At 36.4% G+C, this 27,805-nt stretch overlaps 1 protein-coding gene across 1 annotated transcript in view; it reads right to left on the reverse strand.

The window, feature by feature from the left end:
• The window catches only part of GABBR2 (gamma-aminobutyric acid type B receptor subunit 2), a 445,157-nt gene that overhangs the window by 105,417 nt on the left and 311,935 nt on the right, over positions 1-27,805 (reverse strand). The window contains exon 13 of the mRNA XM_042839905.1: positions 24,131-24,253. Within this exon, the coding sequence (XP_042695839.1) occupies positions 24,131-24,253 (123 nt within the window). The remainder of the gene's footprint in view (positions 1-24,130; positions 24,254-27,805) is intronic.

Below are 27,805 nucleotides of genomic sequence, written 5' to 3' on the forward strand. Positions count from 1 at the left end.
TTTTTTTTTTTTTTTTTTTTTTTTTTTTTTTTTTTTTTTTTCAGATACTAAACAGTATGCACAATAAACTTCACAGGTTGCTCTAGTCACACTGATGTATGAAGGCTCTCCAAAAGTAATATCTCCTATTTTATTATGTGGGCCCACAAAGTCTGAGGTGGATGTTGGTGGTATGGCAGTAGAGATTGGACCTTCCCACAGTATTCCGTTACATTTTTACATTCTGTTACAATCCGCTGCCATGAGACAGATTACAGTAGACAAAATGCTATCTGAGACTGAAGTGCATATGAAACAAAGGTGTGCAATTCAGTAGTTCATCGAAGGTGAAAAAGCACAGCGGTGATAACTATGTTGAAAAATAGTGTGTTGTAACTTTATCAAATAGTATTATTGTGCTTTTTGTATCTGCTATATTTTCCAAGGAAATAAACAGGAGGTAATACTTTCAGAGCAACTTACATATTCAGTTTCACAATTAGACTCCTTCTTAGTCCCAGAAAAAACACTTGCAAACTACAAATGCTTTCTTGTTAAAACATAAGCAAAAAAATGACACAGAAGTTCACTAACATAAAGGACAGCCATTTGAACCTCAATATTGTCTTATTATTTTGATCAGTGTGGTCAGTATGGTCCTGGCTTGTATCAGGAATGGTGTAGTGAGTAGGACTAGGGAAGTAATCCTGCCCCTTTTACTCAGCACTGGTGAGGCCTCACCTCAAGTACTATGTTCAGTTTTGGGCACCTCAATATAGAAAAGACACTGAGCAGGTCCAAAGAAGGGCAACAAGGCTTGTGAAGGGCTTGGAGAATAAGCTCTACGAGGAGTGACTGAAGGAACTGGGGCTGTTTTGTCTGGGGAAAAGGAGGCTGAGGGGAGACCTTATTGCTCTCTTCCAATATCTGAAAGGTGCTTACAGCAAAAGTGGGGTTGGTCTCTTCTCACCGGTTGACAGCTGGCAGGACAAAGGGAAATGGCCTCAAGTTGCACCAGCTTATGCTTAGGTTGGATGTCAGGAAAAACTTCTTTACAGAAAGGGTTGTTAAACACTGAATGAAATAAGCTCCCTAGGAAGGTGGTTGTGACACCATCCCAGGATATGTTTAAAAAACATTTGGATGTGGTGCTCAGGGACATGATTTAGAGAAAGGATGTTAGAATTAGGGTAGAATGGTTAGGTTGTTATTGGACTACCTGAGCAATTCTATGATTCTATGAAAGCAAGACCTAAGCAGTGGAAAGTTTTATAGGCCTTATTTATACCTTGTATGCACACAACGAATTTCAGAAAACATTACATTGTATTGTATGAAAATGATATAAGAGATAAATCTAAGATAATAGGGAGAAATTACAGATATTCAAAAAAGATGCAAAATATCAATCCAATCAGTTTTGCATTTAAAGACCCAACATTGTCATTTTTTTCATGTCTTCAATGAATTGAGCCATAGTTTTCATTTATTATCAATCTACCTTATTCATTTCCTCATTCCCTTGAGAAACTACTTGTAGGCTTCATTACTTGATTTCTTCTGCTTCCCTGCCTTTGGCTCCATAGCAACCAAGGTAAAATTAGTAGCAGAGAGGAAATCCCAAGCAGCCCTGAGACAGAATCTTAGGAAATTCACATTTAAAAAAGGAAGATGTTAAAGCAAATGTGCAGCTTGATGAGATAACTAGTTCTGGATTAGGATTTATGTGGTGTGAAAATTGCTGGTATACCTGTATGTAACAGATAGTCCTTAAAACACTGCCATGCTCAGAGACCCACCAACCAGCAAGGTATCAGGAGATACAGCTTCAGGCCAGCAATAATTGAAAGCAGTTGGACAACCCTCATTTGAAAAACAAAACTAAAGAAGCAAGGCTGGAGAAAATAGGATTTTCACCATTTAAACAGGTTAGCATGGAAAATACATTTTAATGCAAAAATATCTTGAGGTGGTTTTGTTTGAACTTCTGCCTGACATATAAAGAAACAGTGAAAAGTTCTGGTGTTGTTACGACAGTCATTGCCATGGGAGAAAATAAGATAAAAACTTTTAAGCACATGGTTGCAGGGAACAGTCTGAAATTTCTGTCCTTTTCATTTATCAGGCCAAGAGCTAATTAGTTGGAATAAATAAGAAGACTTCCCTCATGGCATATTAATTCGCAACGCATATTCATGGGGGTTCCTACTCATCCTCTCAAGCATCCCAAACTGCCTACTGAGAGGCAGCATGGTCTGCCCTCCAGTACTGCCCTGAAGAAAAGTGGGTATAACACCACTTACTGTGTTTTGAAGTCTAATTAGCTGTTTGAAAAGAGAACTGAGGTCTGAAAAGGCAGATGAAAAGTGCTTCAGAAATGCAAAATACTATTATTACTATTAATAATACTAAAGCACATGCACCAAATAATTATCACAGCAAAACAGCACTGATAGTTTTATAAGATTCATAAACTATATGAAAAGTATGTTAATGAGAAGTTAGGGGAATACCTTCATTTCCTTCAACAAAACCACTTAAATACCATCATTTTTGGGTTTTAATAGTTCCTTTTAATACCACTGGCATTAAATATTATGCATAGGCTAGGTGACTTTTCTAAATAGAGAAAATAATATGGCTAATGTTATCCAAATGACTTGATATTAGGTTAACAAATACTGAACACTAATCAGAAGGTTTTCCAGATTTGCAAGCACTGAATTGGCTGGTCTCTTGAAAAACATGACCTATTTTTAAACAGTGATCTTCAAAATGCTCTACTTACAGTCTTATGTTCAAAGTATTAGGCTGCAAGGTTTGGAACAATCTAAATAATTGATGATTTCCTAATCAAAAGGGACATACATCAAAGAGAAAAAGCTACAGTTCTATTCATTGAAAGACTTAGGCAAATATGGAAAAAAAGAAAAAGGAAGGTAGGATCGAAAACGTGAGCAAAAGTAGAATTAAATCACTATTGGATCTTTTTCTACAGACCACTCCTATCATAAATCCCACAAATTGTTTATGATGAATAATTCAGTTGACAATACCAAGAAAAAACAAATCCCAAAGCAAACTGAATTTTCACTTGATATTCGTAACTCATATTTTGAACACAGATCAGTAACAGCCCTATAGCCAAGTATTCAAATGTCTAATATTTCCAGACACAGATTTGGACAAAAGAATGTGTTTTCAAACCTTCAACTTATTTCACCTTGAATGTTTATAACTTTGTGACAAGCAACTTGACAGTTTGGAAATTCTCAAATTCCCTACCAAAAAAAAAAAAAAAAGCAACCAAAAACCCACAAAACAAAACAAAACAAAACCAAAAAACCCTGCCTTTATTTAAACCAGAAAATGCAGAATTAGGAAGAAGTTTTACATTAATAACTGTACACTGGAAAGACTTCTGAAGTGGATTAAATGGCTATAAATCAGGTCAAAATCAACATAGAAAAGTCACAAAATATGTCCACTTTAGAATACATCTCTACTTAAACTGTTACAACTTCACAAGTAAAACACATCTAGGGAAGTAGAGACATCTTAAATATTTCAGTACCAACAGAAGTAAAATATTTGTGGGATCTAAACTGTATGAAAATTAACTAATATCAAGTTCATGTACGTGAAGAAGATTTCTGATATAGGCAAGGAGAATATTGACAACAGTTCACCTTGTAGTTTTTGCAATGGATCTTTTAAGGTAAGACTTTTTTAATTAATATTTGCCAATTGCGATAAAATAGTCCTAAGTTCCAAAAAATGCTCCCCAGACTATAATTTTAATGGTTAGACTTCATTAACCTTTTGGAAAGAATTCATTCCATTACCACTTTGATGTCTATGATAATTCTATGTGCTACCAATGTGCCCTTGTGGCTAAGAAGGCTAATGGTATCCTGGGATGCATTAAAAAAAGTGTAGCTAGCAGGTCGAGGGAGGTTCTCCTCCCCCTCTACTCTGCCCTGCTAAGACCACATCTGGAATTCTGTGTACAGTTATAGGCTCCCCAGTACAACAGAGACATGGAGCTGCTAGAGTCCAGTGGAGGGTTACAAAGATGATAAGGGGTGTGGAGCATCACTGTTGGCTGAAAGGTTGAGAAACCTGGGACTGTTCAGGAGAAGAGTGAGAGAGGATCTTATAAATGCTTAGAAATATCTGATGGGTGGTCAAGAGAAATGAACTAGTCTCTTTCCAGTCTTTTCAGAAGCATTAAGCACAAAATGAAACAGAGGAAGTTTCACTTGATTACAAGGAAAAGCTTCTTTACTGTGTGGATGACAGAGCACTGGCATAGGTTACCCAAAGATACTGTGGGGTCTGCTTCTCTGGAGATAATCTGTACCCACCTGGACACGATACTGTGCAAGGTGATATAGGTCACCTTGGTTGACTGAGGTGACTGGACAAGATGATCTCCTAAGGTCCCTTCTATCCTCAGCCATTCTGTGTGATTTTGTGTGAATTATCTTTTTTATTTTTTTCTCTTTGGAGTTGTGTTTTAGATATGCCCACCACAGTCAGTTTCAGTAGCCACATACTTTTGCTTTGTTTTCTTTGCTGGTGTCTGGAACTCTGAACCAAACGAACAGTGTTCTGGTGTTTACCTTTTTTCTTAGGTCACCCTTACCTCCACTCTCTTTTCTCATTATTTTCCTTAAGTAAGATCAGCAGAGAAGGTCATGTTTTTCCCATGCTCCTCGTGTTCTGAATAATAAGGCAGTCTTATAATTCAGAAAAGTTGAAAAGATAAAGTGTGAGACATGGGAAGGAGTACTTCATCAAAGAAGTTTGTTTTCTGTGAACAGCTACCAGATACCTGCTGAGTAACATACAAGCCAGAGAAAAGGGAGGCTTTCTAGTGTGATTGCTACACCCTAAGACAACCATATCTATAATTATTAATTTTACAACTTGGAAAGCAAACCTATTTTTAGGAAAAAAAAATGAAATTTAATTTTGTACACTACAGGATGCACATATATTAATAGCTCCTACTATGTACAGGTAAAATTTCCTGCAATTCTCCTGCACCTACAACAAATACAAAAAAACAAACACAATTTTTCTTCTAACTAGAAAAAAAAAAATTAGCATTAACACTTGGCACTTTCATTCATGCATGTTTTTCTCCTTTGTCCCTTTAACTCACTGTCAGGATCTGAATAACATTGAAATAATAAGTGGCCACTTCCTCTATCTGCCACCCCTTTCAAAACTGGAAAATAAACAAAGATAGTACAAAAATGACTGATGAGTTGGTAAGCTATTTTAGAATATGGCTGAGAGTCAGGTCTAAGATTGATTTTTGTTCCCAGGCTTAAAAATAGGGAACGTCCTGGAAATAGTTACAAACCAGCCAGATTAGTAGATGGCTATTTCTGATGTATGAATTGCACCCACAGTCTGAAACTTTAAGCTCTGCCTGTAAGAGTCTAAAGATCTACAAAATTGTGTTTTATTAAGTTCTTGAACCTTTACAATAATTTACTGAAGGAAAAGTTAGAGGGAGACTACCGTTAAAAAATGCACACAACTTTGTCTCTTCTCCGAGATGAATGAGAACTGGATGTCTTAATTGACATAACAGGGTTCTCATCTCCAACAAAGATGAATACAAAGGTACCTACTTAAACTGCATGTGGTTAACACTGAGGACTGTTCTAAGTGCAGAAATGCAAGGTGTAAAGGGAGAATGTTCACTTACAACTCAGTCTCTTGGCTTGAAGCTCAGCCCATTTCCCATTAGATCTTAAGGTAGGCAGTATGGCTTTTCTCTACCTGCTCCAAAACATGGAAGACGATTGTTCTATAATGAAAACAATTACCTTAAAAACAATGCCATTTTCTATGAATTTGATAATTGTGAGAAGCCAAAGCAATAGTTGGTGGTCAACATTGGGTTCATTTGCCAATGCACTCAAAAGTTTTCTTCAAACATGATTGCTTACGAGAAACTAAAAATAGTTTCCTTCACCCCCTTTGCATGATTCATGGATAAAACTCCTGACACAAACTGGTTAAAAGGTGGCAGCTCTTTGTTCAAGAACTGGCTGTCACAAATCATTAAACAATTCTGTCACACAGTCTGAAAGGCCTTAATTCTGAGTTTTGAGGAATGTGTCCCTCTTTCATCAAAGCTTAAACAAAATTTGAGGAACACTTTGTTGCAAGCATTGACACAAGTCTGTCACATTTTAAGCCATATATTTTGTAATTTGTCCAGCTTTTCCTTAGTTTCAACAACATGCTGGGACAGTTTGATAGATTCAGAGCCTTTGCAGTATCTCAAGCCTTTGTATATAAAATGAAAATAATTACTTAAAATAGCTTAAATATATTTACAGAAATATATAAAGAGGTTTTGAGGTTTCCAGGTGTGTATTAGTCTGTGCTGGGTTATGGAAAAGTAGCTGTGATCTAAAAGAGATTTTATTTTGCCAACCTTTCATTTCTCTGCATTTTGTACAGCCCTTTGCTTTCCTAGTCAGCAGCACCTGCTTTTTCATTTCCTCAAAGTAGGTCAGTAGTCAGCCATCAATCTTTCATCTTCATTACAGCTAAATCCTAAAGCCTGAGGCAAATGAACCATTTTGAAGGAGATGCAGTGATAGCTGTGGTATCCTGTCTCTTGTGTTAGCCATTTTCAGCTGAAAAACATCACAAAATCCAGATGAAGCTAGTCAGTCTTTATCTGGACTATAGCAGAAATTCAAGCAGTTTTCACAAGTTCTTTGTGATAATCCAGTGCCTAGATCATAAACACAGAAACATCATATAATTTTCTTTATATACTTACTAAATTCTGAATTTCGACAGTTCATGGCCCCATTATTACCCCCTATAAGAAGACAATTCTAGATTCTTAACTAATCTAGTGTCTTCCAGCTTCCAATTACTCAAAATTGATTTTTAACTGCTTTAGCATGTGTCATCTATGACAGACAGTTTTCATGCTTCTGGTCTTTATTCTTCCACGAAACTCGGAAATTGTAATCACGCCACATCCTAGTGCTCATTTGGCAAATTTTAAAAAATGTGAACATTTTTTTAGACTGCTTTAGTAGGAGAGGTTTTTAATTTTTCCAATTAACCCACTTTTTGCATGTACCTGTTTCTTTACGACTTTTTTCTTTTTTTAATCAGAGGTGACCAGATTTTAACAAAATACTATTACTCAAAATTTCTGAACAAATCTTGTGAAAATTAGATTATTTTTTTCTAATAATTTTATATGCTTGTGCTGAACTTTTAAAATCTTCTGAAACAGCTATTCTGTTTCTATAAACCAATGAAGAATATTCAACATAAATACTGAGCAGTTTTCAAAAATAAAAATATCTGATAATTTCATCAGATACAAGCAGAAGCTCACTGATTTGTTCTTGAACAGCAACAGACTTGGCAAGGCGAGGAAGACAAGACAGAACTCAAAGATAACAAAACACAATAGAAAGGAAGCCCGTATGAAGTGTATGCCTGCAAATGTCAGGAGGACAGAGTGAATAGGATAGCAAGTAATACAAGTAATGACACTTTTTCTGGGAAGTCACCATGATATAAGCTCTCCAAAATGCTTGTACACCAGTGCAAGTACGAAACACTGTCCTGGTCCTGTAACAAACAAGAGGAATTAGAGGTGTGCTGCAATTATGGGGCTACATCCTCATTGGTGTCACAGAAATATGATAGAAAACCTCCCAAGATAGAGTGCTGCAATAGGTAAATAGGAAGGAACATGATGGATGGAAGGGGGAAGATGTAAAGTTGGCATTTACATGAGGTATCAATGACAGTACACTGGGATCTGCTTTGAGCTGGATGATGAGACTGTCCAGAGCCTGCAGCTTAAATTTAGAGAGCAGAACCATGTGGAGTATGTTGTGGTGGGCATCTACTACAGTCTGATCAGAAATAAGTTGATGAGGCCTTGTATAGAACACAGGGGAAGCCTCATGTTTGTAGGTCCTAGGTCTCATGCAGGACTTTAATCACCCTGATATGGACTGGATGGACCACACAGGAGAGCACTAACAATCCTGGAGAACTGTGAAACATACTGATGAAAAATTTCTGACACAGGTGATTGATGATTCAATGAGAAGAGGAGTTCCTCTGGACAGAATATTCAGAAACAGGGAGGAAGTACTGTGGAAGGTGAAGTCTGTCTGTAACCTTGACTGCTGTAAGCAGGAGAAAGTGGATTTCATGATCACAAGAGGAGAAAACAAGGCAAATAGCATGGTAACAATCCTGATAGTGGGCTTCAGCCTGTTGAGAGGAATATCAGGTCCATGATACTAGTAGGAAAATCTGCAGCAGTGACCTTTTATTCCCGGCTAGCATGAGCAGATTAAAGAACATCCAAACCAAGTGGGCACACACAAATATGGGGAAACTGATAGGATGCACTCACAAGGTATACGGGAGCTGTCATTGTGAGGCCACTTGGTCATCTTTGCCAGATCACAGTGATCAGAAAATATCTCAGAAGAATTGGGCATGTAATTTCTACCTTCAATAAGGGCAAGCAGAAGGATCCAGAAAACTACAGCGCAGTTAACCATACCCTCTGTAGCTCATGGAGCGAATTTCCACAGAACCTTTTCCAAACATACGAAGGACAAAAATGTAATTGGAAGCAGTCAACATAGTTTGTCTATGTTTGTCTAGAAAGAAGTAAATAGGTGGACTGCAAGGGGGTCTGAAAACTGACGAAAATAGCAGATTCTAGGCACTATAATCAGCAGCATGATGTTCAACTGGAGGCCAGGCAAGAGTGTTTTATTCTAGGGATCAGTTCTAGGGCCAATACAGTTTATCATCCTAACTATGTGCATGATGGGACAGAACACATCCACAATAAGTCTGCAAATGATACAAAAGTAGGAGTAGGCACTGATACACCAGATGGTTTTGCTGCTACTCAGTGGGCTGTCAAGGGTTGGACAAGTGTTCTGACGGAGATCTAAAGCTGAGCAAAGGGAAATGCCAAGCCCTTCTTGGGGAAGAAGAAACCCCAGGCATCCACTTGTACTAGGGGGTACTTGGCTGGAATAAAAGGGCACACAATGAAATACAGGAAATGCCATTTAAGCAGCAGAAACTAAACATCAACTCCTTTTCATAATGAGGATAGGCAAGCATCAGAACAAACTACTTAATGAGGATTGAAGAGTCCGCGTTTGAAAATATTCAGAACACAACCTGAGATGGTCTCAAGCACCCTATTCTAAGTTTTCCTGCTTTAAGCAAAGGGTCTTAGATCAGAAAACTTTCAAATCTTTCAGACTCAGCACTTCCTTAATTCTGTATTTCAGTTCTTTACTCTGAGTTTTCGTTAATTAAATAAAAATGAGTAAAAACAATGGTAGGCCTCTTCCTCTTCATGACATATTAGATGAATATATTTTCCCACTATAACACAATTGCTAAGTAAAAATACGATATTCATGATATTCTAGGGAAAGAATACAAGCTGCATATTGAGAATTACTTTCTAAACATTCCTCAATCAGTGTTCAAAAGTGCTATCTACAGTATGTCAAAACATCTCTCTCTCTTCTATGAAAACATTACAAAGAATAGAAAGAAAATTAAATGAAAAGTGAACTAAAAAATTACTAATGAATTTCCCACCCTGGCATGCAACAGCAGTTGCACTTGCTGACAGAGGTCTATCTAGCCCAGTACCTGTCCCAAGTGGGTGAGCAACTTACTGAAATGACTTCTCAAGGATCATCATTTTAACAGCTTAAATAACTATTTTGATAATTTTTGATATGACTCTGTATTTTCAGATTAATTAAACTGATATGAATTCTTATATTTAAAAAAGGAACATACTGGCAAATTTGAAAAAAATCCATCACAATCCTACCCTATCAGCAATCCTTTCCATCTGCTCCAGCCTAATTCCTTTGTAATGTCATTTCCCCTACCGTTGCTTGATGATCTAGCATCACACACAATTTTCCATCCGGAATGTATCTCCATAGAGTTTTAACGGGCTGTTCTTTATATTAGCATATACAAATTAAGACTATGAAAAAAATACTTTGCTTTAAATCTGTGCTCACAATGTTATTGTAAGAGTAGACCCAAATGAAAACATAGAAGATACGTGCCTTAAACCTTTATAATAATTGCTGAAGAACATCTACAGGTTGGCAGCAGAAAATTTTCATTTTGCTTGTATCTACTGTATAAAGCTATGTGCTAGATCACTGGCATTATTTCAAATAAAAATTGCATAGTAAATTACTTTCTATAATTAGTTCTATAAATTTTTTTATGTAGGTGTTCTGTTCCACTTTTATTTGCAACAGTTCCCCAAAATGAGAAGGGACTAATCAAAGCAGTTAGATGAAAATTCCTTTTCTGTAAAGAGCACAGTATAATCCTGTTAAATAACAGGGCAAAAATCCTGGAATAACATCACTATCAGAACCACAGGTAGTTTCAATAATGTTTGGGTTCTATACCATTCCGTAAGAGATTCTTAAAATTCAGATGAGCTGGGTGCTCACATGTTCAAGATTGCTGAAAGCAAGGGAGACTCTCCGCTCTGTTTCTGTTGGAAAACAAACAAAAAAATCCAAATATTTATTGAAGCCTCTTTAGTTTTCTCCACAATTTTCTGTCTTCTGCAGTATCTAATTCCATAGTGAACATCAGAAGAGATTCTTCCAAACTGCTAAGAATTACATGATATTTTATTTATTAATGAGGAATTATGGCAAAGGCTGGCATAACGGTTTTAAAATGTGAGAAGGATATTTCCATAGGATGATGATTCTAGCCTTACAAACCTTGAAATGATGTAGTAATAATAATAAAGAAACTCTCAACTGCTTCTTCAGTCTCTAAGATTCTGACTTGGGTCACAGATGCTGAATGAGAAAGCGTAAAATATTTCGAATAGAATGGAAACTTGAATAAAAAAGCAATACGAAAGATATTAGTCCAACAAGAAACCTAAATCCAAAATTTTATTTGGGAAAATCACAGATCCCTTTAAATATACTCAAAATAGAGAAGTTAATGCAGTATATGTATATATATTTATACACGAATACATGCATACATATATGTGAGAAAAAATAACATTATGAGAAAAATTAAATGGCTAACACAGGTTTTTTAGAGCATGTAGCTGGAAAAGGACACTGCGTTATTTTAAATGTGTTTGAAACCAGAAAATGGGGCCCATTATGTTTTTGAAGTTAAGGCAAGAAGTAAAGATGACAGAAGAAAGAAGAATCACAATTTTCTCTTGAGGCAATACTGTCAAAATCCCCAAAAAATCTTTCCAGGGAACAGAAATTAAATACTCCACAGAAGTTCAGAAGAATTGGAATAAAATGATACAACAGGTATTATATGTCCTTGGGAAAAGTTTTGCTTCTTAATTGACTCTTTCCACAAACAAGCCAACATCACTGGGCACAAGCACTCGTGAGTACCCAACTAACAGCAGTTATCAATGATCTGCAGATCACAGTGATTAACTATTTCATTGCTAATGCTAATTGATACCATTAATAATGTTGTAACATTTATTGTGTGTTCTTTTTTCTCCAGGGAGAGAAGAATATACAGCAGGATGTTTTGAATACTAAAACATGTGTAAACATATTTTGCTGGACAGTTATGCTGGAGAAGGCTAATTCAGAAACAAACACGCTTTTGTAAGAGTGAGTAGATTTGTGATAATATGCAATTTTTGTAGAAGTGTTCATTCTAGTGTTTGGCAGATCCCCCCAAAAAGCTTTTTCACACTTACATATGAACTATTTGATTTTTTGAGAGTATGTTAATCAGAGAAGAAACAGCTGTTCCCTCTGAAACTGTAAACAGTCTTCACACATAAAACAAAGGTAGCCAAAGGCCTTCCCTTAAGGATGTATGGGAAACTGATGCAGAGAATGGCCAAAAGTAATTGCAATATGTATTCTGTGCTGACACTAGTGGGTTGCTTTTTGTTAAATACAGTTTTCAAAATATCCATATTTTCATAGCAAAACACATTATGTTTGTGTTTTGCAGATTACAGAGTATAGATAACTAAAAACCTCATTGTTTTTCCAGAGATGAGGTCTTCAACCTTTGAGTACAGATACAGTGTAGGGTGTCTCATGGATGCTGCTCTGTAAGAATGCTCAGCAATAGGGAAGAATCTGGGAGAACTAAACACAGAAGTGAGATGAACTATAGGGCATAGATGTAAAGAAGATGGCTTTGTGCCTGGGAGTGTTTCTTCAGGTTCTCTCCCCACAAGCATCAGATTTGTTTTGCACAGGTTAGTTTCCATCCTTCTGCATCACCTGCTTATTGCCTGTGCATTTGCCCATGCTGTCTAACCAGTTCACCAAGTGTCTGTGTTGCTCTGCACAGAAATGCTCCACATGGCACTTTGCCTCTATACCAAAGCTACATCACTACTTATCAGGTTTTAGAAGTTCTGAAGTAGTTTCAGTGCAAAGGCAGAGCATCTGTTTTAGGTGAGAGAGCATTACTTCATGGTCTAGCATTTCATAAAGGTCTTGATGGCCTGACTCTCACCGCTGACAGCAGGACTCACTCATCACTACCAGTAATGTGTTTCAGGACATCCAAGGGGAAAGACACTAACTATAACCAGACATGCTGGAGATTGGTCTTCTTCATCAATTAGCTCAGTGACTGAAGGCATAGTTTTAAAGGAGTACCAGAATACTCAGGGTGTGTCTTTTCAGTGTCAGCCTATTAAACACCAGAAGGAACAAAAGAATATTCTTCTCCCAAAGGAGCATTAATTACATTGGACAATTTGTCCTCCTAAATAGCTATTTTGGGGTAAGCCTTGATCAGGCCAGAGAAGATTGACAGATGGATTTTATTGGCCTCTGTTGCAGCCTCAGCACATTCTTGGAGTAATTCATTAGGCTTTATTTCATCTGTGTCAGCATCTGTTTCCTGACATAAGCAGTAAAACCTCTCTTTCTTTGTGCAGTGGTGCATGCTTCTAAGAAAAAAAAAAAACAAAAAACAAACAACAAACACAAATGAAAAAACCAAGCAACCAAAAGAACCTCAATAAAAGCTGGAGAGATGTTACAGAGCTAGAAAGAGCTGAACATTGACTGCTCAGGACAGAATGCAATGAGAAAGATTAATTAGTTCCTTGAGGCAGATTTCTGAAATTTTTTCTTAATCAAGTTTTGGACTTTTAGAAGTTTCCCCGTCTTTCTTCACAGTTTTGATATTAAGAGAAACTCAAGCCACTGACAAAATAGCAAAACATGTTCTTGTCTGGATTATAATGCCTTTAAGTCTTGACACTTAATATGCAGGTCAGGTAGAAAGGTGTCCAGGATTCCTGAGAGATTTACCTCTGAAAGAACAAGGAAAGCATGTGAGGAGATGAGCTTCCAAGCTGTTGTAAATGTAGCACTGGTGAATGAATGCTGAATATCCTAAAGCTGCATTGCTGCTATTTGGTAGTCAGGAGCTGAATAACAAAAAGAATCAGTGGAATCCTTTAGTAACTCTGTAGTAGTTTGCAGTCTTCTAAAGAAGTATAAAACCAGTACAATTTTGGCTATTTAGTCTACAGATGAATACGTCTGAATGAATGTATACAATGTATTCAGTGTCTAACGTGAAGAAATGCCACTGGATCTACCACAAACTGATCATCATCAGAGAATAAAGGGAACTATCACAGTGACTTCTGTATGAGCACTCAGGCGTCACTGTCACTTGATATGTCTGGTGCTTTTAAAGCTGATTAGGCTATGAATCATTTACTGGTAGTTTCACAACATACACTGCAGTTTCAGTAGTGCTCCTACCAAAAGCAGTAAATGAGTGCTTTTAATTCATGTCTATATAATGACTGTACTGGTGTTATATAGTGCCACCTGATTTCCTGTCCTCAGATAGTCTTTCCTCTTAAGATTGAACATTGTATCTTGAACTCCCAAGAGAAGAACCATAGGCTGGATTGCCAAATACAAAAGAATGGGACCTACTGAGCACCTTCTGTAGTTGAGTTCTTAGAAAAAGAAGAGCTAGAGCAAAGTGCTCCTGAAGTGAGGATACGCTACAAATATGACTGCATTACAACAACATGAGTAACAATAACTATACGCAAATGAGCCCAGTGTCATGCTTCCATATTCCAGAGTAACACTTCCATCCTAAGAGCCATACTCTCGTTCTGAAGTCAGTATTGCTCAACAGCACTAGCAGGTAAATGTGCAGCCAAAACTGTTGAGGTTAATTGACTACAAGGATTTGTGAGGAAAGTGATGAAGATGAGAGAGAAATATCACAACAAATAGAGATCAACTGAAGTAACTGTAAAGTCATTTTTACTTTAAAACAATGGAACTACATACACATTTTCTAAGGGCCTTAATGCACAGAAATGATCTAGGAAAAAATTTGACAGCAAAATCCAAAATTTTGCTTAATAACAGTGAAAAACAGTACACAAAACATAAGGAATAGGATGAATAATACAGAACACTATCACATAGATCTTTTGAAATGCACAATATTCATCATTCTAACCAAAAGGGTGCCTTAGATTTTCTATGTTGTAGGAAAGGAAGCTAGATGAAAGTGGAACTGTCTACCAAACAGAGAAAAAGAAAAATAAGGATCTATAGCGAACACATGTGAAATAATGAAAGGTACAACAAAAGTAAATGGGAAAAATTCAATTCTTTTTCTTCCCCCCCCCCCCCCCAAAAAAAAAAGGTATATTCAATGAACTATACTGCAACCTCTTCAAAACTGAAAAAAGTTCTTCACGCAGCATATAGTTAGCAATTGCAATGAACTGCAAGTTAGCAAGTCAAGAACAACAGCCATTTATTGAATTAACAAAAGTATTCAAGTAGTAAAAGTACAAAAGAGTATTGTGAGGTATATAAAACCGCATAGTTGAAGCCACTAGGGAACCATAGGTGAAAATATAAGTGGGACAGATGAACTCTCTATCATGCACAATATGCTTCTAGTGTCCACATCTGAAAGCATTTGTGTCAGCAAATGTTGCAAGAAAACTGCTGAAACATGTGAACTACAAGTCTGGTGTGTGATAGTGGAGCCTACGTTCCTAAGATTGGTAAGCAATATTTCTTGGTAAGTAAATAATGGAGCCAGAAGTAGAATTGCTTACTGAAGGGGAATGAACAAAAGCATGCCTCATTTTATTAAGTAGATAAAGCAGCAGCCATTCATCCTGCCATTTTGGAACTGACCCTTATTTCTTTATTTTTGCCAATTTGATATCTGTTTCCATGGCAACATAAGTAGAACTAGCCACCAGCTGAGTCAATCTCAGTTGCTGGCTCTCAGTCCTCACGTTTTGTTCTGTTCCCTTGGAAACTGATGTCACATCAGAAAGACAAGTAAACCAGCATTTGCTCTTTAATATTTAGTCTTTCTTTGGACCTCCTTTAGATCCTCTGGGCCACCAGAAGGTTTACAGCTGACTTCCATTGCCATTTATTTTCATCCTCACTGGCATGTCTGCCAGCCACTGGTGGGCTTCAGCAGATGCAAGTGAGCGTTCTCAGTTTCAGCAACTTGTGGTGGGCTGCCCACTGTGAGCTACAGGGCTTGAAAACAGGCTACATATTTTAGGAGACATTTGGCTCCCAATGCCTGTAATATTTCAAACTGGAAGGAAAGAAATCAAACTTATTTAAGAAATAGTAGGGGAAACAGATGGGCACATTGATATTTAGAGAAAAAATTGACTAAGGAGCTCTGACCGGCATTAGGCTGAACACCTCCAGAAGCTATTTCAGCCAATTATATACTTCATTTCATAATCTAGTTTTGACGAAGTTCTTACTAAGCCAGCTGTTAGCTGACTGAATGTGGCCCAATACCACAGTATAAACAACACCTCTAAACACATCTGTTTGTGCATATGTACATATGCAGAAAGAGAAAAGAACATGATTGTCTCAGTTCAGTGAAGAATCTGCTTAATTCTACTTGAGCACGTGAATTAGAACCAGACATCTTTACCAATCCTCACATTTTACTCATGTACATACAGATGCACACACATGCTCTACACTGTATATACTTTCACAGCAGTATATTTTCAAGTTCTTACAGTAACAGTAGTCATGACTGAAGACAAGAATTAAAAGGGAAAAAAATGGTAAAAATGTGAAGTAAAGGTATTAAAATTCAGTAACTCGGGTTACTAGTCTAGGACTTAAGCACAATTTCATATGAAAATGCTATCTGATCTACGCCCATATAGTTGAATACCAGCCTTCATGCATTTTTTTGCTTAAAAGCACACAAACAATGCAATTCTACATGAAAAAAAGGCTGTCCGAAAGAAAGTTTTTTTTGTTTGGTGGCCTCTGCTCTTAGTTTACTGGCCTAAATATTAGGATAGAGCATCATGCTCTCCTTGTACATGCTTTTAGCCTTTCTTTTCTTCCAAATGTAATATATGAGCTCATTTCTGAGTTTTACTTACATCTCATCTAAGCTACATCCACACAACTCTCACTGAGCAGTGGCCTGGCATTACTACCTTGAATTACTTCTAGAATTAAATGTTTTGTTGAATTCACCTGCAGACCAAATAATATCCCTGGAATTTTTATTTCTTTATGTACTAGACTTGGAGCAGGCACACAGAAAAAACTATCAGATACTCAGACACAACATTTACTCATTCAATCTTGTTGCATTTATATGCACTTATTGAGAAAATCTTAAACATCTTTGTGCATCTGCAGAGCTATTTCAATCCAGCTAACATTGCTATCAGTACTTTGAAAAAAAAATTCAGGCAATTTAGTTGTTTTAAGCCAGGCTTAAAGCAATTCTGTCTTAATCAAAGAGATGTAAAATGAACTGAATTTACCTAGTCTACAAGTGTGTTTCCTCTAGCTGTACTTAAAAGCAAAATCTAAAAGCCTATCTAACACTATATCAGTAAAACTTTGCATAGAAAATGGGATAATAATGTCTAAAATTGCTGCTTAAGCTGTAATCAGAAAAGACCATTTCACATTACATTGAAGCAAAGGTCTGGAAGCTGGTACCTTCTCTAATGAAGTATCAGCCAAGCAATTGCAGCCAAAAGGATGTACGGCACCTACTTATTCCAGCTAATGAATGACTGAGTCCTGACAAACCACTTTTGCTAGTTTAAGGCTCTTCAAATGGCCAAAGCAGGCTCCAGCCAGCAGACAAGCACCCACATAGCCACTTGCTCACTCACAATCCCAGTGGGACAGGAGAGAAAATAGGAAGAACAAAAGCAAGAAAGCTCATCAGTCAAAATAAAGGCAGCTCAATAACTGAGGAAAAGAGGAAAAAAAAAAAACAAGTGGAAAATTTCTACCAAACAAAAAAAAACCCCAACCAACCAAATCACAGAAAAAATGGTGATACAAAGGCAACGTCTCAGCACCTCCCACATGATGGCTAATGCACAACCAGTCCCCGGAAGACAACTCCTGCACTCCTTCCTCCACCCCAGTTTTTATTGCTGAGCACGACTTGCTTAGCATGCTGTTGCACATATGGTAAAGAATATCTCTTTGGCCAGTTGGGATCAGCTGTGTTGGCTGTCCCCTCCCAGTCTCTCGTCCATCCTATTCACTGTGTGTGCAGTAAAAAGAGGTCATGTGAGTGCTGTTCAGCATTAGCCCAAACGCTGCTGTGCTATCAACATTTTTAGACACAAATCCAAAACACAGCACCACAGGGTTATTTCTATGAAGAATTTTAACTCTGTCCCAACCAGACCCAGTTAATAAGATCACACAATTTTCTCTGCTTTGTTGTGTAATTTTTTTTTTCCCCCCAAATACTCCCTAGAAAGTCCTAGCACTACAGGTTTTGATTGCTACTCAGTACATTTTCATAGAATTTACTAACACCAATTCCTTGCTCCAATATAGCACTGAAGTAACCAGAACCTACCATTATTTATGAAAACTTAGGACTGGTTTATTCCCTACACAGCACTTACAAGCTCATTATAGAAGTTTCTTTTTTTCCAGACATTTTATGTTCAAAAGCGGAGTTTTGCAATGTCCCTCCAGAGTTCTTCAGAATCAGCCCATCTTTTTACTACCTGGAATACTTTACTATTACAGCTAAAATTTTGTCATTTATTCACTTCCTCTTCCGCTGAAGAACGCAGGTCCCAGTGCAGATCCCTGAAGGAATTACATCCCTCCTTCCCCAAAGATAACTTTTAGGTATTATTGAATTCTGTTTTCTTGTTCTAAAATATTTGATGCCTGTTTGAAGGTTTCTCTCTTTTTCCATGGCTAGTTAATTTCCATAAGAGCCTTTGATGAAAGAAATTGTCATGTCCTTTCTGGAGACCCAGCAGGCTGTGTCAGCTTCTGCTCACATGCTTGCTGGCTTCTTCAAAGGATTTCACAGTTTTTGAATCATATGTTCCTCCACAAGTGCCATATCAACTCTTCTTCAGTGTTGTACATTAATCTCTAATTCTACCCTTGACTATAACTTTTATCAGTTGGCCTGTTACAGCATTAGCTCAAAGCCATGAGGTTTCCAGTCTGCCTTGAAAACACGGCAAGACATTTACAACTTTTCTCTCAGATATCAAAGCAGCTCTGAGCTTATGATTATGTACTGCTGTCAGTAATTTCACTAGTACCTCTGAACTGCTTTGGAAAACAATCTAGTTCTAGTGCCTTATTTGTAAACAGTTTGTTCCTACCAGCAGCTCATCACTCTTCAGCGAGTTCATCACAAGGATTCTAGCATAGAAATCTCCATAAGCTCTTCAATTAAAAAAAAAAAAAAAAAAAAAAAAAAGTCATTTAATAATTCTATTTGACCCTGTTTTCTGCAAGCAATGCCATAGTATTCTGATCAAACATTATCTCTTCAGAATTCCTGGCAAGCTTCCTGCTCCCAGTATGTAGATAAAAGATTTATTACTCATTTTTGTGCCTTTTGCCAGTTGCTTTAACCTTTCTTTACTGTGTTCTACATTTAACCTACCAGAGTTCATGATCCTTTCTATTTTCTTCATTTGGATACAACTTCATATATATTTTTTTAAAGGATATCTTCCTGCTGTTCAACCATGCTGAGTTTATCTGTTTTCAAGTCCTATTTGACGTGTGGCATGCACTTACTCTGTGTCTCCAATATATGTATTTTAATACTCTCTAGGTTACTTGCAAAGATTAAATTCTCTAGGGTGTCCTCTTTAGTGTCTCTTTAAGAGGCTTCCTCAGTGTTATGTTGTTTCCCTTTCTGAAGTTGAGTACCACTCTACTTTATTTTGTTGGCTGTTGTTGCTTCATCAAAGCTATTGAAGATAAGAATGTTTTATTTGTAGCTGCAGAATAGCCCTTCAAATATCAACTCTTCGTAAATTATGAACACTTCGAGTATGTATGCTATTCAGAATGAAATCAAGGGTTAATTCCCTCTTGTTGGATACTCCAATCTGGTGAAGTGTGAAGCAGTCACTGCCCTGAAATAAGTTCACTGTGCAGCACATTCTGATGTGGCACTTGTCCAGTTTCCATATGCATATTTTTCCTCCTGCAATATTTATGACTCCCTAGGCATGTCAGTCAAAGCCGATCTTCTAACTTGTTGGCTTGTTACATGTTGCTGATAACACTGTCATGTGCTTGGAATACATGGGAATTCCAACTCACTCACTGAACTGATAAATTTGTTAATCTGGTTTTACTTCAAGTTTTCTTTAATAGGCAACACTATTCCACTACTGGCATGGCCTGCTCAACCTTTCCTGTATACTGATGTTTTTTTTACTACAGCAATCTCAGGAAAAGTCAGTGTGAAACTTTAAGTACATTCCATATGATTCCAGAATATTAAAATAATATGTTATCACATGGTTGAATAGGAGGAAACATCACAGTGACAACTGTATATCTAGTACTGAGACATCAAGGAACAAAAACACTGCTATCCCAGATAAACAGATTTAAAATGTTGCAAGAAATACTGGCATCTGGCATGCAAATTATTGTTTTTTTCATGAGTCTAGCACTGATCTAAGACCATTTTACTTTTGGGAACTATAAAATCTGGTATATCTCCCCTAGTTCTTATTTGTTTAACATTATTATGGTTACCTTCTACAGCCACAGAGATTCAATCTGTGCCCACATCTTAGAAATCTGTACTCTGAGTAAGAAGTGTGAATGTCTGCATGTCTACACAAAGACTTACTGAACTGTAGTAAGTATGAAATTGAATTGTAATGTCCCTGGTGCTCAGGGAGAAGTGTTTCATAAAAGGTTTTGCTATTTCAGACAGTGGTTTCACTCCAAAGCAGGTGCATCAGAGAGAAGATGAAATGAGTGTTGTTTTATTACATAATTTTGTCTTGTGGTTGGATTCTCTGTGTCAGTAACACTCCTCAGCAGCAGAGCATATATCATGTTTGTCTTTAGAAAGAAGAGTAAACTCACACTGAAACTCTCCCCTTAGGGAGATTCTATCAGAATCTTTCCTCCATACAGGTGACTGTTTCCATGATATCTGTAGCAATGCTATGTCCTTAAGAGCTGTCAAAACTATCTGAATTTGACTGATTCTAAATTTATTGAGCAACAGGAATAAATAGGCACACACATAACACCTTTGTATATAAATATTTCTTAAGAAACTAGAAAAAAATCAGATGATTTGAAAAAGAAAGTAGAGCTCTGCCAGTGGGGCAGATAAACACAAATTTCAAGTACAGCTTAGAAAGAAACTGAGAAAATCAGCGACTGGTCTCTTCACTGGTTTCTTCTGAAACATTAGCAAAAGAAAAACATTACAGAGGATGTAATAAAAAAAAAACAGATGAACACAGTTAACATTACGGTTAAAAACCACCTTTCCACACTGTTGTTTGAAGCTGAGAAGCGTTTTGTGTCAGAAAATGCTTTTGCACTCTGTGAGAATCAAGCCTACAGTACTCTATACATAGATTATGTAGGAAGAACCTTACCATTCTTTTGTAGTAAACTGGAGTACAGCTACAAAAACTTTTAAAGCTGTCCCTTCTTTATTCTGTAGTCTGTTTTAAGCAAGAAGTTTTCTTGCTTATATTTCAAATACAAGTAACTAATGATGGCTGGAGGATCTGTATACTTTAGGTCTCAGTCATTGTAACTTTTAATTGAGTCTTTTAGAGCATTCGTAAATGTGTGTTTCTCAAGAAAAGCTGATGTCTAGGGTCTGGATTGCAGAGACCAATCCGAAAACTGATGGACAAACATCCCAGTTTGTTTCTTGCTCCTGCCAGTGCCATTCATTCCAACAGAAGCCTTTTCACTTTCCTTTACACTTTTAGACATAGGCTGCTCATCTTCAGCTTTAAGACATATAAATAGTATATTTATATATAAATATACTCAGTATTAGATATACTATGCAGTATATAAAATATAGATTGACTTCACAAATTCAGAGAAAGGAATTTGGAGTTTTAAGAAGTACTTGATAATTTGCTGGTTGAGATTCAAATAAACCATTTAGTGAGTAATTTCTAACAAAGGACACTGATTTAAAACTTCTCAGTTTGGTTACTTTCACTTATACTTTCCATTTATGAAAATACAATTAATAAAGACCACCTGAAAGTGTTAAATCTTTACACACAACTTCTACAAAGAAAGTCAGTGAGTATTCATAATTAAAATAGCACTCAAAACACCTTGATGCAAAGAAATGGGTCATAGCTAAAATGACTGATAGCACTCAGAACTTTGGAGTCTACATTCAGTTTAGTCTCTACTACTTAGATCTACTTTAACTGAGAGAAAACATGCCATTAAAATTGTTTCTCAGACACAAGTAAGATAAGAAATATTTCATTTTCAATTCAGAACTAAAACAGAAACTTGCCTCCAGTAGTATTTACCATGTGATAAGTATTTTCCAAACACACAACAAACTACTCAAGTAAAGAGTTCACTATTGCAGAATGCAGTAAAAAAATCCCTAAAATGAAAATGACAAATGCAAATACAATTTTTTTTTTTATTATTATTATTTTTTTTTTTTTTTTAAAGTAAGGGCTTTCTGGGACCTAGAGAGGCCTGCTTCAGGAAAATAAATTGCAGTTAACCTCATTGCTTAGATATGTATAATAATTCAAATAAGTAAAAATACTTTAATGACAACATTTACTTGCATATTACTTTTAATTCCTCCCCTCCTCAAGTCCATTAGCTTAAGAAAGCATTCTGAGTAGTTTACAGTCACAACAGAGATTTCTAACAGAGAATCTCAGTCAATTCTATGCCGAGTATTTAAAATATAACATAGATTCATGCACACATTACCCATTTTTATGTGAGTTTTAAAGATTTTGCATGGGCTTACCCAGTTCCCAGAGAGGTCCAGCTTTAAAATTATTCAGGCCACTGGTGTGCAACCCCATGATCATAATGCCAAGTATGGAAAAAACTTACTAAGGTTTTAGCAGTATAAGTTACACACTCATAAGTTCAGATCTGAACTGCAAGCTTTTAGAACTGCAATTACAATTACTTTTCAAATATACTGCATTTAAGGCTTGACAGCTTCACAGTTATTGTGGCTGTCTACAAAAAAAAAAATCACTCCTGTGATTCTGCTAAGATTAGATATCAGGACTTTCAGTTTTGGTTTCCCTTTGATCAGGGTAAAAAAAAAAAAATAGTTCAATTGTCAATGAGTGATGGGCTGGTTTGGTCCATCTAACTCAATCAAGTTTTGAAATGAGCATTATTTAAGTTAGATTTTGTAATTATTCATAATAGCATGTTTGCTTTTATATACACAGTGAAACAGTTACAGTGATAACTGAAATATCCTCAGTTGCAATGTAGTTAGAAGGTAGTGAAATAAGCAGGCCTGTCAACATGCTGCTATTGTTTCAAGCTCTGCAAATATAGGGCACAAGTGTCTGCACAAGATACATTTTAGTTACACTTTCTATTTTTATTGACAATCAGAATGGCTGGAGAGTCTCATCAAAATCAAGTTCAAACTCTAGGGAATGGTTGTGGAAACTTTTTCAGTCTATAAAATGATTTCTTGAAAGGCTTGCATGGCAGTTTAGGGTACATCATTCTAAGGTATCTTTCAGAAGTTATATTCAAATAAAAAGTAAAATCTTCTCCTGATGAAACTTCAGAATTACACTGAAAAGTAGGAGCAAAGTAAAAACAATGGAACAAAGCATTATATCTTTTCTTGCAAATACTATCACCCCAAGAGAAAAATATTGTTCTTTATATCACCAACTGCCAAGTACTGGAGAACGGACTATCACTTCCAGATTATCCTCACATAATCTACTTTTCAGATATTACTAGTTTCCATGCTGGGGTTTATGAATTCTCAAACACAGCTAATCTGCACACAGACAAAATGATATTTCTTTTGTTTTCTTTTGGTTCTGTATCACTGCTGCCATGGTTATTTCTACCAGGTCCTCCATGTCCAGAAAGCCTATTCCGTTCTCCATTGTTCCATTCCATTCCATTCCATTCCATTCCACTCCATTCCATTCCATTCTCCACTAGATACCTACCAGAATGCTGGAGAATTTGTACATGTGGCATTAAGCTATTATTTCCTCCCTACTGAAATCTGTAGCATGACCTTTCTGGAAATTTAATTAGAATAAAAATAATCAGCGTGTGTGTTTGCACATGCTATTACTGAAAATACATATACCAGTAGCTAACATAATTCCTGAGCATCTTCACGAAGAGTGTAGTAACTGCATTGTAAGCAGTGACTTTTACATTTATCTTGTATGAGCACTTACTGAAATCTGCTAATGTGTTCTGATAATCTATTATTTATCACAACAGACTCTAACAGTGAGCCTTAGCAGAGTAGTCTCCGGTGTTTACAACACTTTCATCTAAAAACTCTCAGATGTGACAGCAAAGTAGCACCTTAAACCACACATAGGATTTCTTTTGGTTGCAGTTGTTTCATTGCTATTTGCTTATAAAAATAAAACCTTTGTTTCCCTCAGATGCATGACTTGCTTTCATATAAACTACAGCATATAGCAGGTTCCTATAGAAAGCTGTAGATACACAACCACAAGTATTACTTGGGCTTGAGGACATACCTCCATGTTATACTTTTCCACTGTCCTTCTTAAAGGATCCACAACCTGCCAGCAAATCAAGATGCAAAGATCAATGAGTAGCATCCCTCCAACTATCACCATTAACTTCTGGTCTTTAATGATCTGGAGAGAAAAAAAAGAAAAAAGAAAAAAAGGGGAAATTCCCATGAGCCATGGATAGATACCTGTACAGCTTTACGCAGGGAGAAAAAGGCTGCTAATAAAAAGGTATTTTAACAATGGATAGGGAAAATTTCAGAAATACTAAAAGATGAAAGCAAGAAGACAGAAATTATATTAGTTCATTTTGTGGTTATTAGAAGTATCAAAAGTGTGTTCAGACTTCTAAAGAGAAACTGGGAGATTTCTTAAATATTAATATGGAAGTTCAGCATTAAGATTTACACTTGAGAAATTAAAAAATGTCTATCTTAGAGGTCCACTATTGACAATGTATGTATTGTTTATTATATGTATTGTTTATGTATGCAAGTGTGGAAAAATATTTGCAACATCTCTCACAACAGTAGGAATCAAGCAGAGATAGAGTTTTCATAATGATTTACAGTGTAGATCTTCTCATAACTTTGTTGGATCAGGAAAATATGTTTGCAAGGTACTAAAAGGTAAGTTCAAGATGTTTCATGTTTGTGTGTGTGTGTGTGTGTGTGTGTGTATAAAAAACTCTTCCCTCTGTTACCCAGGTAGTAGACAGGGATGACGCATTTTTTTTTCTACATTACAACAGTGAGAGGCACTTAACCATATGCAACTTAAACATGTTTTTAATTCTGCATGAATTGTAGGCTTACAAAGAAAAAAAAAAAATCTTAATAACAAGAAAAGTCCAAACTGTTTTGTATTACAGTCTTGTATAGTTGCATGCAATCCCTATATTATTACTATTACTTTTAAACACATAGCTGCATAAATAAAATACATTATAGGTGCATTATTTCAGTTGCAAAGTTGTCAAAAAGTTCCAAACATCTGGCTTAAATTGATTTTATGTAAGTTTTCTTGTGCCTATGTTTCTGTGTTTGTTGTTGTTGTTGTTGTTGCTGTTTTTTAATGAGTATACTTTTATCACTAATCGTCGTTCAATATTGAAAACATACTGCCAGATCGTTTTTGTATGGACAAACTCACATATTTTTCCGTAGTTGGTTTAATTCAAATAAAATATTCAAAAATATTAAGTCTAAGAGCCTTAATAATTTCAATTCAATTTGATAAACACAATAGGATTTTGAAATAAGGCCATAAGTGTCAGAAAATCTTATGACAGACAAGGCTACCACTCTTGCTTAGAATATTTGCACTGAATTCCTACTAAACTTAAGGAAAGGATAAAAATAAATGCAATTTTAAATAATGTAAAAGGAACCTTAGAAAGTTTGCTTTTCATATTATCTTGTGCAATACATTCTTCATTTGGAAAGAAGTTTTTTCACTATTGTACATTACTCCATTAAACTACTGGGTTATGCTGTAAATCATCTTGAGTAAATTAAACATAGAAATAAGGCTAGCAGTCAGAATGACTTTAAGGACTTGAGGCATTATTTTCATTTCCTGAGACCATTTATTTACATGCATGTAGCTATCATCATTATGATCAGAAAGTGATGCTTTTCATGTTTGTATGAATAATGAGGCAAAAACTCCATCTCATCAGAGATAGGTGCTTGAAAGGGAGGGTGATATAAAGATGCATTACATTACTTTCATTACATTTTGTATCACTGCTGAACAGGCTGGCAATGAGAATTTTGCAAGAAAAAGGTGTTTTGGCAGGGAGGTGGTAAGTACTGCACTGTATTTTCTCAGTGTGGGAAAAGGAAAGCAGGTATTAAGATTCTCTGTCTTTAGTCTTTTTTAGGAAAACACAACTGCATCTGACCATTCACTTCTTAACAAAGTTGCAGTCAAAACTGAAATAAAGGCTGCTAATCACTGAGATTACCCTCTGAAACAAACGTCTATGCATTCAATAGGAGCTATCCAATAGCTCTAAACAGGACATAGGTGAATCACACCTAAATGTTGCTCCAGATTTAAGCAGAGATTAAGTGAGAAAACTACCAGCAGTCAAGTCCAAACAGAATTTGGATTAGACGAAATTGGCTTACTTCAGTCCAAATCCGTCATCCTGAAAACAGTTCCCTCCTAGTAAATTCAGAAGTGTTTTTACCAAAGCTGTTGATCAGAAAGCACCACAGAAGGCTTATGAGCAGGAGAAACCAGTCTTCCCTCAGCCACTGCTCAGAGTTCCTTTGGAAATGTGATCTCCATCCTCATGCACAGAACTACAGGCAGAGGGAGAGGCAGCCCATTTCCCTCTCTGGGACAGATTTAAGAGACAACACCTTCCTTACAAGGAAGAACATGACCTGTGAAGGAGCAATCATTCATCACGTTTAAAACCTTACACTCCAGCTGCCCTGCTAATTCAACACGCTAAGTCAGATTTACATACTCCTGTGTGTAATGTGAAAGGATGATAAGCTTGTAAACTCATTTGTAGCAGCGCACCAAGGGTCACGTTACCCTAACTAGAAGTTACCTACCATAGCAACTCCCTTGATCTGTACTGAATCCATGCAGAATTCATCTGTTTTACAGGAGCTTGTATTTTTTTCTAGGATCTTGCTCCCACTGAGATTTTGTTCAGAATATATACATACATGTAAACTTGCATATATATATATATGTAAGGATTTCACCTTTATTAGAAACATTATTCTTCAAGAATTACTGTTTTAATTAAAGCATTTCTTACTTTAAATAATGGTGAGCATTTCTACTGGGACACCTAGGATAAGTAAAACAAGAGACACACAACCCAATTTATACCAACTGTATTGATATCAAAATTAGAGTTGCATCAGACACAAATTTACTGAGGCCTGCAAATAGCAATACAGCAATTCCAGAAGCAGAAGAGTGAAAGGAGACTATTAAAGTCAGTAATACTGATAATCCACTCATTACTGGGTCAAAGGAAATTGCCATATCTGATATTATCACTTCCTATTTAGGATCACACTGCTAATTGCCCTCCCTTGCTCATGTTCAACTTTTGTTCGTAGCTGACCTTGCACTATTGTAGATGTTGATTCTTGGCCTTCTTTTTTTTTTTTGGCAAGCATCTATTTACTCATTAGAGGAAACAGAGCAAACAGAAAAGCTTTCTCTTGGATACCTCTTGGATAATTTCTTCCTGCATTTCAGAATGGGAAAGGTACATGAGAGCAGCTGTCCCTGGCAGCAGGTATTATTCATCCCTTACTTATGCCAGTGAACAAACTGACAGGATGAACGCAAGGAAAAGAAAGTCCATAAGATAACCTGAGGATGTGATCAGCACTACTGCAATGAGCTTTGTAAAACTCAATTCTACCAATGCTGGATGCACAGTGAGTGGTCTGAAAGCAGGCTGCTGCACACACCCAATCTCATCCTGCTCACTACTTTGCAAAACTGTTGAGGTAATGCAGTTATTGAGCAGAACTCTTCATCAAAACACTAGATTTTCAGAGATTTAATTATTTGCTTAAATGGGAAGCCATATCTATGGGTCTTAATGGTGCTGACAGCACTGAATTCTAATAATGTTACCTTTACTGGGAGAAATGCAGTAATTCAATTTGTCTCTTATTATGTCAGGATTGC

The sequence above is a fragment of the Centrocercus urophasianus genome, unplaced genomic scaffold (genome assembly GCF_019232065.1).
Source record: "Centrocercus urophasianus isolate 14NV4802_14NV808 unplaced genomic scaffold, USGS_Curo_1.0 seq_11, whole genome shotgun sequence".
Classification (NCBI taxonomy): domain Eukaryota; kingdom Metazoa; phylum Chordata; class Aves; order Galliformes; family Phasianidae; genus Centrocercus; species Centrocercus urophasianus.